The sequence below is a fragment of the Chrysemys picta genome, chromosome 3 (genome assembly GCF_011386835.1).
Source record: "Chrysemys picta bellii isolate R12L10 chromosome 3, ASM1138683v2, whole genome shotgun sequence".
Taxonomy (NCBI): domain Eukaryota; kingdom Metazoa; phylum Chordata; order Testudines; family Emydidae; genus Chrysemys; species Chrysemys picta.
The window spans coordinates 44,012,212-44,030,997 of record NC_088793.1 but is presented as its reverse complement, the minus strand read 5'-3'; the positions used below and the strand labels follow the sequence as shown (position 1 = coordinate 44,030,997).

The 18,786-nt window shown below is 38.6% G+C and overlaps 1 protein-coding gene across 5 annotated transcripts in view; it reads left to right on the top strand.

The window, feature by feature from the left end:
• The window catches only part of CSMD1 (CUB and Sushi multiple domains 1), a 1,932,406-nt gene extending 1,919,289 nt beyond the window's left edge, over positions 1-13,117 (top strand). For all 5 annotated transcript variants that reach the window (XM_008163737.4, XM_005289701.5, XM_065587776.1 and 2 more), the window contains 3 exons: positions 1,222-1,309; positions 6,024-6,156; positions 9,706-13,117. In XM_008163737.4, the coding sequence (XP_008161959.2) occupies positions 1,222-1,309; positions 6,024-6,156; positions 9,706-9,865 (381 nt within the window). In that variant the 3' untranslated portion in view covers positions 9,866-13,117. The remainder of the gene's footprint in view (positions 1-1,221; positions 1,310-6,023; positions 6,157-9,705) is intronic.
• The last annotated feature ends 5,669 nt before the right edge of the window (positions 13,118-18,786 follow it).

Genomic DNA, 18,786 nt, shown 5'->3' with positions numbered 1-18,786 from the left:
TTTCCTATGTTTGTGGTTTGTTTTAGAACAAATACATGAGGTTTTTTTCTTTTATTAACATCACTTTTTTATTGTTGTTCTATGGATAATTAAGTGTACTTTAATAATATGTTGAGGAGTGTTGTTGCCTTTAAGAATGCAAGAATGAAGTTATGAAGGTACAGAAATATAGGCTAATGGACTGTGTATGTGATGCAGTAATTGTCTTCCCTTATTCAGAAATAACACAGCTGTGACTCAGATTCACTAATGCCGATGTGTAGCTGTTCTGCTGACATCTAGAGAGTTATTTTCTATATCTTATATTTGATTTCACTTATAAATTTCACCCACTTGTTGCAATACTCTGGCATTTTCTTTTGCTCCATACTCAGCAGTGACTAGAGCAGAGCAAATAATTTATTTTTATTTTGCTTCTGTGGCCAAACTAGAAAAATAATGTTTCAGGTAGACCTGAAATGGAATTTTTTTGTTTTACTCTCCAAAAGAAAATAATTTTGGGTCAAACACTGAAACCTTTTTATTTCCTGATTTTTTTATTGCATTTTATTTCTGTTCTGTTTTGCATTTTAAATAAATTTCAAAAGTAAACATCATTTTGAAATTACTTTTTCAATTAAAAAAAATTTCAGATGAAACTATTTGTTAAATTCAGCTTAAATTCACAAATCGTTTCAGTGGCCCAAAAGCTGCATTTTTTGACAAAAAGTTATTTATTTGAAAAATTTCATCCAGTTCTAGTGATAACTCATAAAGATTTGTCATTTTTACTTTAGGCAAATAGATAAAGTTTCTTCACTCTCTGTTATATTCTCTTGTCCTTTACAATATTTAGTATAGAAAGTACTCTGCATACCGAAAATGTAGCAATTTTCTAAATGCATATACTAATTTTGTTATCTAAGTCAAGTGGAAAGATAAACATTTAAGATTTTAAGAATTTCCATTGTATGCAAGACTCTTGTTCAAAATGAAAATGTCATTTTCAAGTGTTATTTTTTAAAACCTTCATTAAGTTAATAGCTATGATTTTTTAACATTTATAGATTGAAGCATAAATGTTACCTTTACTTGTCAAAGGGCAAAAATGACTAAACTATAACTGACTCCAAATAATTAGAATGGATATACAGCCCAATTAGAATGGATATACAGCAAACCACAGAAGTGATTATTACTTATTTGTTTCAGACATCTTCTTCCTATTTTAATATCCTCTAGGTATCATCAGGGCTTGAAAGAGGTATGTTTACTTACCAAGGTGATATGCATGGAAAAGACTTCGGAAAATTTATGCTCCAAAGGCAAGGTAAGAATGCATTTATGGAACTACACTGTGTTTTATCTATTTGGGACTTTTAACAGTGAAGGCATCAAATGACTGTACCAGCATCCTAATTGAAGAAAGCATATTTATTTTAGGGTATTACTACCATAAAACTTACAAATGGTCTAAACTACTTAATAATTTAGTTGAAATATATAATTAAAATTCTAATTGAACTATGTCATGTTACCATCTCATTTTTGATGCTATAGCAACCTAATGAGATGAACATAGGATGCTCCTATAAAGAACATCAGTGCAAATGTTCATGCAGTAATATATGATGATTATTTTGCTTTAAATGACTTTTTCAAAGTAGTGAGGCTGTCACATGTTGCTAAACCAATTTCTATTCAACCAAATAAATTACATAGTTCTGAGAGCTTAGCCCTTTGAATTTAAGAACAAAGTCAAACAGATTTTTAATATTATTCAGTATGTGTTTGCTTGTTTGTGTGCATGTGAATATGTGTTTAGGGTGGGATGCTATTTGGGTGTCTAAAATTCAGAATGATTCTTAGTCTGAAGTATATTGCAGCTGTAAATTTGAATGTGCTAGCAGCTGGTCAAAAACTAGGTATTCTCCCTCATAGAAATGCCTAATCAAATCCCACTGTAGACATGATGACCTTGTGACCCTGGAACCATTCTAAAGCTGTTTAAGTACCATTAGTATGTACATATACATCAACCCAGTGCTAAGGAGGCTGAAGCAAGCATCCCTGTCTGTGTGACATGTCCTTAGAAGGTGTACATTGCTATAGCTCCATTAGTTTCATGCCATTTGACACCAACTGAGGATCTAACCCAATATCCCGTCAAGTTTTTCCAGAACTCACCTATGTTTACTTGCTCTGTCTTTTCATCTGTGTGTGTCTATTTCTGTATGAGTGTGTGCTTGTGAGAGAGAGAGAGAGACCCTCTTCCCTGATTCTTACAGACATATTATGAAAGCAGAGCACCAGGACCTGTTTAGACATGCATCTTGTGTAGCAGCCTTTGATGTCTCATATACAGTAGAACCTCAGAGTTGTGGACACCTCGGGAATGGAGGTTGTTCGTAACTCTGAACAAGCTGTTATGGGATGCTCTTTAGGGCAGACTGCTTGGAACGGGGGCTTACAGCTCTGCAGTGGCTGTCTGGCAAGTGGGGGTGGGGACAGGCAGCTGGTTCTAGACCCTGGGCTACAAGGGTGATGAGTGAGGCACCCTGGGGCACCACAGTGTCAGTGGGCAGACAGTGCAGGCTTTGGACCTTCAAAACTGAGCTGCTCCTCCAGAGCGCAGCGTGCAGGCAGGAGCTCAGACTCTGGCTCCAGCAGCTTACACTCCAGACCAGGTTTCAGTAGCAGCTCAGGAAGTTTCTTTCCCAGGCTCTTGCAAGCTTGTTCCCATCTCATGGAGGGGCAAGGAGAGGGGAAAACGATGTCACATAGAGTCCAGTTATCACATTTACTTAATACTGTTATCTCATCTCTGGAACCATAGGGTATTTTTGTTCCAAGAAGATTACCCTGAATCATTACTCATTGGAATTGCTTCTTTAAAACCTTCTATCATGGCAATTTCATGAGAAAAACTTCCCAATTACTAGTTTCCTGAAAATATTGCCTCACACAGCCACAGTGAGCCTTCTTTAGGATAGTGTATCTTGTTCAGATTAGGAGGAGAGGAACTGAGGACAACTGTTAGAAGTGTATCTCGTGGCTGGTATCCATGAATCCATGGGAATATTGAATAAGTTTACACCCCAAGAGTAAAATTGTTTTAAAATGGTTCTAAGATTGAGAGACAAGGCTGCAAATTTTAAAGTATGGTTCTATAGAGGCAATATATTTGGATAACTCCATTTACTGTACGTAACCTCCCTTTCATATCAGCCAAATAATATTTCCAAATGAATTGAATATTGATGTTAACATCTATATAATGTTTAATAAAATAGTAATAATCTTACAGCTTGCCCATATTACTGGAGTATATTAATTAGTCTATGAAATAAGGTAGTTTCTGAATGGTAAGGTATGCTTCTTTAATAGTGAAAAGAGACTTGAATTATCTTTTAACCTATCTATGGATTCTTTTTCTTTTTTTGTATTGCCATGTAGATATTTTCTGTTTTAAGTCTTGCTAGCAATCATCAGTATTTGCAGAAGATTGAGAAGCACAATGGGTTTTCTCATTTGTCATGATGATAACTCTGTCGGAAGAAGTACACACTTCACATCAGGGTAGTTTTAATCACAACCAACTCTAAAGTCATTCATGATAAATAGAATAGACTATGTTGAAATAATGTTGAGTGACTTACATGAATAAAAATTGATAAAATTGGGAATTATAGAAAAGCCTCTTTCCTGGAAAGAAGACAGTATACATTTTTCCAAAGCCCAGTCTGAAACATAGGCAGCATCTCTCCTCATGATTAAAATGACATGTGGGTGAAAATTAAGCTTTCGTAATTACAAATGGTATTTCTGAGCCATCTAAAACATGAGATGGCATTTGTGACATTGATAGTGTGGGAGTCCACTGCAAGAGCACATAAACCAGTTTGTATTACTGATTTGAGAGTAGGTAATAGATCGTCCATAGTTAACATTTAAACATAAAACAGCCCCAGGCTGCTTTATTTTACTTTCACTGCTCATAGTTCTAAAAGGTCTTTCTGGCAGCTGGGGACTGCTGGTGTACACACACCCTTTCCTCCACCCCTCCTTTTTCACATTAGTGCTGGCAGTAAGGAGAGGTAGGAGACTTCCTTGGCAGCACCAAACCAGGATTCCTCTAGGTTCTTCATTAGCAGTTAAACCACTCCTTTGCACTGCTAGAAGATCTGTCTATGACATTTCATTTGTAACCATTAACTTTTTCATGCTAATTGTCAAATTGGAATTAAAAAAGAATTTAAACTGGTTTATAGTCTCTTACAATTTGCTCCTGTTTTACTAGTGTCACTCATTACTTTGTCAGATTTTTTAGTAAAATGATGCTGTGAGCATTATCATGAAGCTGAAAAACACCAATTGTAAGTTGAAAACTTAGGCTAAAATTTGCAAACTTGCTCTACTGAGAGTGCAACAGGAGCTTTACAATGTCTACATAGTCTTGATAGGTAATTAAGACTTCCTTGGAACATTTACCGTATGTAGTGGCAATGCCCAACTCCAGGAGAGATTTCTCTGTTTTAGACTAGCAGTAAAAAATGTGCTAATGATCACATAATTTTAATCTAGTTTAAATCAACAAAAGCCCTAAAAATAAGACTCTAGCTTTAACTTACAATGATGACAATGTATTGAATCATAAGATCAACAAGTTAGCTAACATGTTCTCAGAGATATTGATGACGATGAGCACCAAAGACCAAAGTGGATCCAAAGGATAATTTACAGCTCATTATATAGCTGTATAATTGTCATAATTACACACATACACATACACACACTTCATTTTAAAGGCTCAGCATACATGTACAAAATGTTAATAATATATCCATGTAAATACACAAATGTTCCTCCCAGCAATCAAAATAGAGCAAATACTGGTGCACTGAAGACCAATAATTTTTACTTGCATATAGCAGCACTATGTTGAAGTTTGACTTCAATAAAGATACCTCAGATTAACACAAACCATGGTAAATAGTTTATTATCTTGAAAATAGTCTTCTCTTCACCATATCTTTGGAGAAGTTTATAAACTGCCAGAACTTGATGGAGAATTCAGATATTGAAAAATGTATAATTCCAGCCATGTCACCAGTCCAGCTGATCCATAGATTTCTGGGAGGTTTTCCATGACTTCACTGGGAGTTGAATTGAGCCCTAAATTACACATAGTAGTAATAAATAAAATAGATAGTACAAAAAGTGTTAGAACACTAAGAAAAGTACGTTTCATAAAAATATCATCGTACCAAAGCAGCTTGTCTGATTCCCCTCTTTCCCTCTACATCCCTACTGCAAATACAGAACTTCAGGAAGAAAAGGTTTGTTTGTTCATAAAGTTTAGGGGGCTGGAGTTGGTGTTCAAAAAATTGCTTGCAGCTGAAAGTGCTTTTTCAGCCTCAATTATGATCACTTTTCTTTTTCACTGTAAAAATGACTCTAAAATTATGATGATTCTGTCATAATTATATGTTATATAATTGTCCTTTCCATTTTTTTCATGTGAACCATCGAGTAGTACATATATCTAACTTACCATTGCCTGTATTCTCCCTTCCTCCTTCCATTTTAGGGTTTGCCATATTCACTGATTATGATTTTTTTCAAATTAGATTGTAAAGTCTTTGGTGTGTTTCTATATATATAACCACCAAGATAATCCTGATGGTGACCTTACATCACTTCTGCAATATAAATAATAATCTTTTGTATTTACAAAGTTAGTAAGTGTATTATTGCAGTATCTTGTAAAATAATATCATATGATGAATATTTTTAAATCTTTCAAAAATTACTTGACTTGATAAAGGTTGCTTTCAAATCACTATCGATAGTTATTAATGAGAAATGCTTTAATGTAACATATTTTGAAATCTATTTCAAATTTAAATGCAAGTCCCACCTCTACCCCACACACCTCAGCATAATACACTTCATTCTTTATTACAGGAGAAAATAAATGAATTTTCACATATCGTATGGTGGAAAATTAGAGATTTTACCTCTTCTCTTTCCTTTATTTTCAGGTCCTTTAAGCACAGATGCAGATCATTCAAATCACTATTATGGCACAAACAGCAGTTCTGTTGCAGCTGCCATCCTGGTACCATTCTTTGCTCTAATATTATCAGGGTTTGCATTTTACCTCTACAAACACAGGTACTGTGAATGTCATATTTTCAATAACCTAACTAGGTTTTTATATTAATTTGAATGGGCAAATGTTCTGTTAACTGCGGAACATCATGGTAAAACTTTTTAATAATCTCCTCTACTCTGAAATGACAAATATGTCTGCAATCTTCCACATAGGGGTTCAATACAGAGCAGTTCTTAATGTTGAACTCTTAGAGAAATGAATCATTGTGTTAAGGAGCAAAGAGCTGTAAACCTTCTTGGTTGGTTAGACTGAATCAGATTGAAATCTCATGTCAGATAATTTATTCATTCATTTTAGGACTTTATTAAATAGAATATATGATGCTTCTTTCAAAGTGCTTATGAGTATTAATTATAAAAGCTAGGAAATCCATAAATCCCCTGAGGGAACAGCCCATAATGAGACTACTTATAGTACCTGCTGAGTAAGCTTAGGAAAATTACTTCTAGAATTGGCATAGCTTCTGCTAATATGAAAATTATGCATGTTGAGTAGATAATGTGAACATAAATCCATCTATTTTGTCAGAAATTTGGTTAAAAAACCCACATATTTGCATCTAACATAATTTTGCTACTACAAATTGGGTAGTATTGGATTAGACCTTTCTGGAACAGAACATCTTTTTGTGACCAGCAGCCAATACCATTCTGGCCTTCACCAGAATTACTTTCTTCTAGTAAAGCATTGTAAACAGTTGGTTTGCAAACCAACAATCTTCAAAATGGTATTTACCATACGTTTTTTCTTCATCTTCATTTCATCATGATATTTCATAATCGCAAGAATGCACAGTGAAGTCCATCACTGACCTATGCCATAGTTTCATAACACAGTTGTCCCCCTAACTCAGAATTAGATGGTATGGCAAGAAATTGCTAAGGGGTTTGGAGTTGTGGACTCCAGTGAAAATGTTATAGATCCTGGAGTTTAACCGTGTATTTGACTGAAAAGACTGTTTAAGGAGAACACTTAGATCTCCAGTCAAGAATCTACTTCTGGGAGAAATTGTGCTGCCCTCAGAGTCTTCATTCCCAGTCATGTCCAGTTCCACAACGTGAAAATCTGTTGTACAGTGTCAAGGAACCCACAGGAGATCATCTTGGAAGCTGGAAAGTGAAAGGCAAGAGCTGCCAGACTATGAATCGATTGTTAGGTAGGGGGATCTGAGCATTAAACTAAATTCAGCAGAACTGTACTAGACTTACAGCAAAAAGGTCTTATTGGAGACTAGTTTAAGGAGTTTTGTTATGTGTTATATGAACACTGGAGGCTAAAGAATTGAGATTTTTCCTTTCTACTTAGTCAAAAAATTTAATGAGAGTGTTTAAACATGGTCTTCAGGAGAATAGCTGTATTTATATTGTTTATGCAGCCCTGTCTGTTCGTATCAAATACAAATAAATGAGTGAAAATGTTACTTGTTAACTTGATATCTGACTGTCCATTTTTCCTTTTCTGTATTTTCTACATATGCTATTCCAATAAACCAAGAGTTTTAGACAGATTTTCAGTGTCAGTTTCAGAATCTACGAAATTGATTATTGACACACAGGTCCATAGGAAAACAAAAGAATATCCATTGACATCTCAGTATTAGAAAGGCTTCTTAGTGGCACAGCACTGAGCTCTCAGCTGGGGGAGAGAAATGAAGGTCGCTTTAAACTTACAGCCCAGGAGGAGGGTAGCTTTAAGGACGCTAGGCTGCTTGAGGGGTTGGAGAGATAGCCAGTGCAATCAGAGGGGTAGCCGTGTTAGTCTGAATCTGTGAAAAGCAACAGAGGGTCCTGTGGCACCTTTAAGACTAACAGAAGTATTGGAGCATAAGCTTTCATGGGTGAATGCCCACTTCATCAGACGCAAGTAATGGAAATTTCCAGAGGCAGGTATAAATCAGTATGGAGATAACGAGAGAGGGTGAGGTGCTCTGCTAGCAGTTGAGGTGTGAACACCAAGGGAGGAGAAACACCAAGTTTCTGTCTCTAAATGGAAAGAAAATAGTACTTTACAAATTGCAGAATTATGTTCAGGTTATCAATGTGCAAGAGTTGAGAACTTTAAAACAAAAAATAATCTGGATAGATGATCTCTTAATTACTATCTACAATTAAATCATTTACAAAAAGTTTATGGTTCCACTCTGCCTTTGCCAACAGTTTCATTCTTAGATATTTTTCTTAATAAGCTTAGATTTATTAAAAACCAAACCTCTACATTGTACAATTCCTGATTGATTTTTCTTCCCCAATTCAGACAGCATTGCAACTGAAGTGAAAGAGGTTTGGGAGCTACCTACAAAACTTTTTAAAGATATTTTTAGATACCTATTTTTAGATACCTCATAAGTGCTGAGGGATGCAAAGTTAAAATTAATTAATTAATTAATTTGGTTTTAGTGTTGGTTTAATACTTTCTTGAATAAAAGTGTAACATCTTTAAAGATTTATAATTTTTTTACATTATGATGTGTAAGTAAATGGTATCCACAAAAGAGAACTGGGTCTCAAAGGACAATTCATCTTTATGATAACTGCTGTCATATCAAATTCTGTGAATATTGGCCAACTTGGTTGTCCAAAGTTGGGCACATAAATCCATAGTAAAGCAGCTAAATAAGTGGCCTTGTTGCCTGTGGGACATGTTAGTACCAAGGCTTTATTGAACAGTAGGCCTCTTATTTACATGTCTAAATATGGAGTTGGATGCCTAACTTTAGGAGCCCAGCCTGAAAATGTTTATCTAGTATTTTTCAATCAATTTAACAAAAATCTCCTCCATCTTTCCATACTCTCTTTCTCAATCCTCTGCTCTACTCATTAATTTTCCTATGGAATATATGGATTATCCACTTTCCTTCCCAGTTCTGGTGCCCAGACTAAGATGGTGGTAGGGAAAAAAACTGAAAACCTCCTGCTTCACAGAGATCCAGGGAAATTGGCTAATTAAATGTGCTCCTGTGATTCTCATACTAAAATCCTGTAAAAAATATCACAGTAACTTTAGAATAATTGTACAAAAAGTTTATTTTACTAAAGTTGAACTAAGTGCTTAAATTCTGCAGAGGAATAAGAAGTTTTTTCTCCCCCATTCTGCTTATGGCAGTTGTAGGGCTGTACGAGTCTTAAAATGAAGATGTCAATAGAATATATTAAGTACTAGTACTGATGATTTTTCATCCCTTCCCTATTCCATCTCTCTCTTCTGTTTTGGCTGTCATTATTGGCATTGAAAACAGACTATGAAGTTATCATGCTACAGACAGATTTTGCTAGAGAAAATGTATACGTATGTTTGGCCTACATTGTTTCTGTTCTTTTTAGTGTCAGCTCACTCCTAGAAATTTTTCTTCTCATCATACTTCAATACTTCTTATACATAGTTCCCATAGTTGCTAATATTTTGTGAGGTGAGCTTCCTCTATCACCATTAGGAATTGTTGCAAAACTAGTATGGATCACCTGCAATAATTACAAAAACTTGCAGTAGTTATGAATTTTTATTTTTTAATTTTTATTGATTATGTTTATTTTTTCTTTCTCTTTTTTCAGAACAAGACCAAAAGTACAGTACAATGGATATGCTGGTCATGAAAACAGTAATGGACAGGCTTCATTTGAAAATCCCATGTATGACACAAACTTAAAGCCCACAGAGGCAAAGGCTGTGAGGTTTGACACGACTCTAAACACAGTTTGTACAGTGGTATAGCCTTCAGTGCCCAATATGACTGATTCATAGCCATACCTCTTATGGACAAGCAGTAATTCCTTTGGTGCCATATACCAGTTTTCCTTCTTCTCTTGGCTTTGCTGCTGTAATCTTTAACATCTTCTGTTGGCATACATGCAGCTAAATTTTCTGGTAAAATGTGACAGTCTTCTGGGGATCAGAAAAAGAATATTTTTTCGTCTTAAAAGTGGATTAAAATGCCTGGCTGCATCGGCTTCAGATTAAGGCACACTCTAAGGAAGACTGTCAAGTCATGCCTATTTGTTATATTTAATGCCTCAGACTTTCATATTTGTATGTGGCTGGATGCCTTTCAATGCAATCTTCTGGGCACTTGGATAAATCCTTTGGGTACTGTGACAAATGATAGCACCACAGATTATCCCCAAGAATAGGAACATTCTGAAGAAAAAAGCTTTCTTGAAGGAAAAGACAACCTTCGTCAAGGTTGCACACACCTACAAATGCTTTACCATTGAAATCTTGTTACAATTAAAGCAACCTACGGTACATCTCAGATGTTCATACATAGGGCGGTTTGCAAATTTCCCAGTCACCTGTTGTATTGCAAAATGTTAATGCACAATTTTTTGCACTAGTGTGTTATGAATGACTGAGTAAGATACTGGTAAAAAAACATACAGGGTTTATATACACAATCCATTGTATATAAATATTCACTCACTCTTGGTCAAGCAAAACATTCCATAGTAAGTTGACTTTGTGTGGTAGAGTATGACCCCCATACTTTAAAAAAGATTAAAACACTTGTGCTATGGAAGAGAATTTAATTTTGTTCTTTTTCATTTTCTAAATTTCTCTGTAGACATCAGTACAAATCACTGGAGACTTCCAGCCAGAAAGACCCAATTTCTAGTAAATCTTCATTTCCAATAATATTTTCTTCCAAAATCAGTCATTATTGTCAGTATATACAATTTAACAGCAGGGGGGTTAGCAGCTATTGCTGCTTGCCATGTACAAATGTGAATAGTAATTTATTTTAGATAGCTCATAAAGCCCGTGAGCTTGCGCTCACAATACAGTCTTCCCTTTTGCATTTTTTCCATTTTTTCTTATGATATGACATCATTTTCTGATGTTACACTGAACTAAAACACATTACAGTAGCATATGTAAACCCAATGCAAATTGTCTATAACAAGCTATCATTAATTTTCTACGCAGAACAAAAGAGAAATATTCAGCTGTCTTTGCTGTTTCTTTATTTTTTTTTTTATTTTTTTTTAAACACACTGATTATTGCTTTTGTACTCATACAGTTTGACAGAGAAATTTTGAGATTTGTAAGTATGAATTGTTGAGAATAATGCAGCTAATGTTTGTTTAGGACTATTGGTAATTTTTTTAGGAAACAAATATATTAATGATTAGATTGATTGAAATATTCCTTGAAAATTGTCAAATTGCAGGGAATAATTAAAAACAAATGATATTTCATCAGACATATTGAGCTCAAAAACTTTGAGTTGTTTTGTACTTCAGTTCTAAAAAAAAATCTATTTTTAAATTCTGAAATCCAAATTTATCATTCATGATTATAAAAAATGTTTCTGAATTCAATGTGGGGAGAGTCTGGCTATTCAACATAACACCAAAAAGAAGTGTTAACCCAACTGATGATTTCTCAGCTAATGCTGTAGCACAGAAGAAATTTCAAAAGTAATCCTTGATCAATTTAAAGAATGCTACATCTTTTAGATGGCAAATACCAGCAATACTATAAAGTATCCTAGGGCCTCCAGCAGTTATTTTCTTCACATGAGTAAGAAAATACCAAGATCATTTAATAAATAATCCTTTTCAGACCGTTCCCTCTTCATTTTTGTTGGTGGTAGTTTTGCGTATGAATTTATATTTGTGTGTCACATCCCAGAGATCTGCACATTTTCTGAAAAAGACCAAAAATGATCAGATCAAAATCTGTCTCCATTTCCTCCCATTTCTGCCGCATTGCACAGGAATTTACTTTGTTGAGAAAGAGCCTCCCGCAACATAATGGGTCAGGTCATTAGCAGCTAAACTGAGATCCCATCTGTGGATTCAGAAACCTAAGATTTTTGTCAGCTTTTGAAAATTTTGTACTACTGTCTTGGGAGGTGTTTTGTGGTGGCAATGACAGGAAAAATCCCAAACTTGAGTAATTCAAAAGAGATTAAAATGCTAACTAAATAGCCTGTTTTGACTCTGTCTAATCCTAACTTTCTGTCCTGCTGGCCAGTGATCTTTGTACATTGAGGATCACGGGAAAAGGAGGAGGGATTCATAAAAGAAAACAGAGGTATCAGAATGAATTATTTTACATTTCATTTTATAGAGTCCTGTTCCTACTAATCCTTTCTCAGGTGATTAGCTCTAAAGGGGTATGTAAGGACTGCTTGCCTGAGTAAACAGATTCTGGATCGGACCATTGTTATGGGACATTATGAGCTTCAGCATGCTGGCCTAATGCAGTCAAAACACCCTTTGACAGTAATTGGGACTGTGTTCTGTACAGGAACTTCAGGGTTGGGCCCAGATAAAAAACGATCTCATTTTGTTCTCAGTTCAGTGTGTAACCCTCTGTGGTCCCTCCTTTTCTATTATATGTTCATTGCACTGATTGGGTTAGATCTCTGACTCCTGCAGTTATGTGATGGAGGGTTGTGTGTATGCGCAATTTTACATGGTGCTTCATCAAACTGAATCTCTTACAAAGTTGTGGAGCGGTCAAATAATGGCAGTGAGGAAATCTGCTTTCTGAGGTAACTGCAAAAGACTCTTCCCCAAGGTTGACCAGACCCATACAATGGGCAAAGAATACATGCTATAATTTAAAAACAAAAACAAAACAGGTTATGTGCTTCAAAGCTGTTTAAAACTGCTGCTTGTATCACACATCTTGCCTTTCTCCAGGCTAGCTGCAATAATTTTTTTTCTTGTGTAAAATATTTTGTAAACAAAAAAAAGCTGTTATGGGAGGGGGTAATTGGGGGGAGGTTGGGGAAGAATGCCGGCATTATGATCAAGTCAATCTAATTTTCATTCCCAGTATTCCATTCTGCCATTTCACTACATGCTGCTGTGACATGAAGTAGGTGCAAAAGAACTTTTTGTACAGAGATATATTTTTTATGAAGAATTTGTAAAATTATTAAATATGCTGTACTTTTTTGATTAATGTAGGTAAATTGTTAAAATAAATGTTTTTACAATACAAAAGAAAAAAAATGTAATTTTCCCAATAATGTAAAATGTACCATCTCTAGCTAATTTTCAGTTCTGATCCTATTACACATGTATTAATATTAAAGTGGCCTGTTAAAATACACAGTATTCTTTTTTTGACAAAAACAAATAAATAATATAAAAGATTGTAATATAGCCTGTGCAATGACACCTATCTTGAAAGCAAAATCAAAGTTCTAATTAAATATTTAATTTTAGATTTCCATCTTGTATGACCTATTCTTATAATTTTTGTTTTTTCTTACTTGCACATATATATTTTAAATCTCAGGTTTGGATTTTCCATTAAGATAGATTACTAGGTGGACACTTCTTCTTGGCATTTTTAATAAGTTCAAGAGTGATAATAGGTCACGTCAGATACTGGGTAAAATTTTCAGAAGTGCTTAAGTGACCTAGGTACTAAATCCCATTTTCAATTGTGATTTAACTACTGAGTCCCAGAGTTTTAAAGGTATTTAAGCATTGATCCACTCAGCATTGTAGCACCTACCTGATTTAAAAGCCTAAGTCTCATTTTCAAAAGTGACTTAGGCACCGAGGATCCTAAGTCCCAGTGACTTTAGGTATCTAGCTGCCTCTATGTCCAGTATTTGGCACCAGTGACATTCACAAAACCACTGTCCTGCTGCTGTAACTCTGGCAGACCCAGGTCATAGGTGGGCAGAATCACCCCAGGGACCTCTGGAACTTAGTGCATGGCCCTCTACAGCATGAGCTAAAAGCCAACTGGCTAGTAGGTAAGGCTGTAGAGCAGACTCATTAACTCTCTCTCTCTAAGTGGTCTCAGTGCCACTAAATGGGACAGAACACCACACCCAGGAGGTGTTTGGGTTACATACTTCCCCTAGCTGAGGAAGCACATCCCGAGCTTCAGAGACTTCCCAGTTGAAATCCCGGATGAGCCCACACTTGTAACACCGACAGACCCTGGTCGTCACCACCTGAGGTTGAACTGGGGATCTCTGAAGCTTAGTGCATGAGCCTGTACAGCATGAGCTAAAAACCAACGGACTCTTAGCTTAGGCCAGGAGTCGGCAATGTTCGGCACGCGGCTCGCCAGGGTAAGCACCCTGGCGGGCCAGGCCAATTTTATTTACCTGCTGATGCGGCAGGTTCGGCCGATCGCGGCCCCCACTGGCCGCGGTTTGCCGTCCCGGGCCAATGGGGGCGGTGGGAAGCGGCGTGAGCGAGCGATGTGCTGGCCACGGCTTCTCGCTGCCCCCATTGGCCCGGGACGGCAAACTGCGGCCAGTGGGGGCCGCGATCGGCCGAACCTGCCACGTCAGCAGGTAAATAAAACTGGCCCGGCCCGCCAGGGTGCTTACCCTGGCGAGCCGCTTGCCGAACGTTGCCGACCCCTGGCTTAGGCTGTAGAGCAGATTCATTTTATCTCTCTAAGTGGTCTCGGTGCCACTTGATGAGACAGAACACCATACCCAGGAGATGTGTGGGTTACACTGCCACCTAATCCTGTAGGAACCTACATCTCTATATGCACCTAAGTTTTCACTGGTGGACATGTGCAAAGCCAGCCACCCTTGGTGCCACCACACAGCTAATGAGCCATTGCTTATGCCTAAACCCTGAAGGGATTCTCAAACTAGTTATTCCCTTGCCTGCAAGGTCAAATCCAGTAGTAATCCTCAGAGCACACTTAATTCACACAAAGGTCGGGAGTGAGCAGGTTGAGAATTTGGAATATGGGGTGCAGCTGGTGGCTGCCTGGCATGCATGTAAAGAGTCTCAGAATAACCCATAGCCTGGTGATTAGTGTACTCACTTGTAAGAGATGCAGTTTGAATCTTCACACTCTCTGCTTTGGAGCAGGTGAGTGCACTCTTCTCTTTACTAGGGTATAGACAATCCCTATTAATAGATCCTCATATAAGGGATTCATAGATTCATAGATGCATAGATTATAGGACTGGAAGGGACCTCGAGAGGTCATCGAGTCCAGTCCCCTGCCCGCATGGCAGGACCAAATACTGCGCTCCAAACTCCTTCACCCGTACTCCCAGAGCCCTGTGGTCACTCTTGATCCGCTCAGTGTCACACCGCGCAGTATCATTTGTGCCCACATGGATGAGTAGCATGGGGTAGTAGTCAGAGGGCTGGATAATCCTCGACAGTGCCTCCGTAACGTCTCGGATACGGGCCCCCGGCAGGCAGCATACCTCCCGAGATGAAATGTCAGGGCGACAGATGGGCGCCTCTGTCCCCCTCAGCAGAGAGTCTCCGACCACCACTACCCTACGTTTCCTATTCGCAGTGGTGGCAGCAGACTTTCCAGCCTTAGGGGTACGAGGCTTCTCCTCCTTTACTGTAGGGAGTGATTCCTTCTTTCCTGTATCAAGGAGAGCATAACGGTTACCTATAACCATGGCAGGAGGGTTCGGAGCAAGGGTGGAGCACTGCCTGCTGCCAGAAGTAACCAGCTGCCAGTGTCCACCCTGAGCCATCTCCTCCTCCACCAGTGGTGTATCAGCAGTCCTGTGTACTGGGACAGCTACCTCAGCTGTCTCCACATGGACACTGTCGAGGAATTGCTCGTGGATTCGGATGCTCCTCAACCTAGCCACCTCCTCCTGTAGCTCTCCCACCTGCTGCCTGAGAGATTCCACCAGCAGGCACCTCTCACATTGGATGGTCCCCGCAGCCTGGATATCAGTAAGTGGAAATTGCAAGTTACAGTCTTTGCAAAACCACACCAGGATCTGGGTAGAGGCATCCATGCTCAGGCGCTCTGTCTGGCTACAGGCACAGGTGGAGGAGACAGTAGCAGTGCTGGCACAGGTGTTGCGGGTCTTCCTAACCATCGTAAGCCTGCCTCTGTCAAACTCCCGTCTGCAGCCCCCTGTCAGCAGAGGCTTCTAGCTTTCAAACCTTCCTTGGAAGCTCACAGTTTCCAACTGCCAGCCACAGCACACGGTCCTTCAAACAACCAAAACAAACAAACAGACTGACAAACACAATCTCAGCACACAGCAAGTAACCCTCAAACACAAACAAACACACACTACAGACAGTCACTTACCCCAAAAGGGTGCTGTATTGCTCCTCCTTCACCTGGAGAACTCCCTTGCGAAACTCCCTGTTAGCAGCCCCTGTTCGCAAAGCTCCCTGGTCACATATGTCCCTGTCCAAACCATGTGCTCCTCTGCACTTGTTGGCTTTCCCCCAGCACTTAGTTTAAAAACTCCTCTACAATCTTTTTAATTTTATGTGCCAATAATTCGGTTCCATTTTGGATTAGGTGGGACCTATCTTTCCTGTGTAGGCTCCTCCTTTCCCAAAAGATTTCCCAGTTCCTAATAAACCTGAATCCCTCTTCAATATACCATTGTCTCATCCATGCATTGAGACCTTGTAGTTCTGCCTGTCTAAGTGGCCCTATGCATGGAAATGGAAGCATTTCAGAGAATCCTACTTTGGAAGTACTGGGCTTTAATCTCGTACCTAGCAGCCAAAATATTTGGTTTCCTCATATAGCTTCACAAGAAGATATTCCAAATCTTGACTTACACAGTACCTCTTCTAACACCTCACAGATCATGTTGGACCAGTCAGATGCTATTGATCACTAAGATCTATGAGAAATATGCTAACCTCATCACACACCCTGAAGTCAAATAACTTCTGTATTGAAATCAATGGCAAAACTCCCTTTGGCTTTAATGGGAGCCAGAGTGGGCACAAATCAACTTGCAGAGGAAACTGCCTTTTTTTTTTTCATTTCTCTACAGATTTAAATATATGCTTTTGAAATTATAGAAAAAGTTAGTTAGAGAGTACACCTTAAAGGAAATGCTACATAAGGGCAAAGAAACAATATTTTTGCATACAAATTAAGGACTCAGTTCTGCAAACATCTGAAAAGTAATCTCCACTCCCAACAGTAATCCCTTTGAAATCAAGGGCCAGATTCTCAGCTAGTGTTGAGCAGCATAGATTTACATCAGCTGATGATTTGGCCTCAAGTGGGTAAGGGCTTTGCGGCTCAGGCATTCGTTCTGGATATGAATTCCTGTTCTATTTGTAATGCTGTACTTGTCTTCGTTGAGTAAATGTATCCCTATATATGAAATGCTTTAATTATAGTATTCTTGAAAATGCATTAACCATATAGAAAACCATAGGAATCTCACCTATATTATCATGAGAATGGGCACCATTTAATAAACTAGCACAAATGCTACATCCAGCATATAAAACAGGATGTACATGTCTAAGTCAATATAACCCACATTCAGTCTTGAAAAGGGGAAAAACTATGAGAATAAATAAATGTCAGGAAAGACTGAAAATAGACCATCTTCAATATTTTACAATGGTTAAGGCTCAGATCCTCAGTGCACTGTGTATGCATGTACCCCTGTGTCTGTGTGCAGTACATTGAAGGCTTTGAATGTAAGATTGTATATTTGTCATAGCCATAATATCCATGATCAAAAAACATGACATTTAGCATTTTATCATAACAAGTCATAGGGCTAACTTTTAAAGACCACATATGGCCAGCTTTCAAAAGGTATTTAGATGCCTACATTCCAGGCACCTAAATATCATTACAAATATGGCCCATCAGTGATTAGGGAGCTTAAGACTCATTTTCAAAGCTGACAGGCGTGCATTTGAAAAGGTTTTTATGCATTGCTACACTAAGCATTGATACGCCTACCAGAGTTAGGATCCAAAATTTCATTGTCAGAAGGGATTTAGGTACTTAAAGCTAGATTCACAAAGAAATTTAGGCATAATGACACTGATTTTCATACCTAATTTTCAGTTGCCTAGAAAATCACTGGGATTCACAAAGCCAGAGTTTAGCTCGTAGGCTCCCTACACAATGAACAGGGAAAGATAGATGCCTCAGAATGGAATGCACAAACCCCAGCATACTAGGTGGCTCCTTGTCTATGACAGCCAATGGAAGAAGCCCAGGTGAGGGATGTGTGCAGGGCCAGCTCCAGGCACCAGCTGAGCAAGCTGGTGCTTGGGGCGGCAGATTGTTCGAGGCGGCGTTCCGCCCAATCCTAGCATTGCCGGTTTTTTTTTTGTTTTGTTTTGTTTCGCTCCGGCCGCCCTGTAGGGGGCGGCGGTGCGGAGAACCAGAGCACCCTGCAGGGCAGTCCTCTTCCTTCCCTCCCCGCCAACCGGAGCGGAGCCCTCACGGCAGGCAGTGCAGCGGAAGGGGCCGCGTGGCAGCGCCCCTACTGTAGCCCTGGCCGCCCCCTTCTCTCTCTCTCCCGCCCGCTTCTTCCCCCACCCGTCCCGCAGCCAGTCCCCCTGCACCTGCGCTCTGGCCGCACCACAGGTTTTTTTTTTTTTTGCATTGCCATTCTGGCCACCACGGGTTTTTTTTTTTTTTTTTTTGCTTGGGGTGACCAAAAAGCCAGAGCCAGCCCTGGATGTGTGCTAAGCTCAGTCCCTCTCTTGGAGCTAGATGCCTAAATCCAGGCTGCAGGGCGGTGCCTCCGTCCACTTGGGCATCTCAGTTGCAAACCTCAGTGCTGGATTAACCCATCACTGGGCCCTAGGCAAACATACATTTCCTAATATGAATAACAACAAACCATGTGGCTTGTCCAGGCCAAATATGAGTGGAATTGTGACCACGTATGCCAGGTCATGATGCCACTCACTCAAAT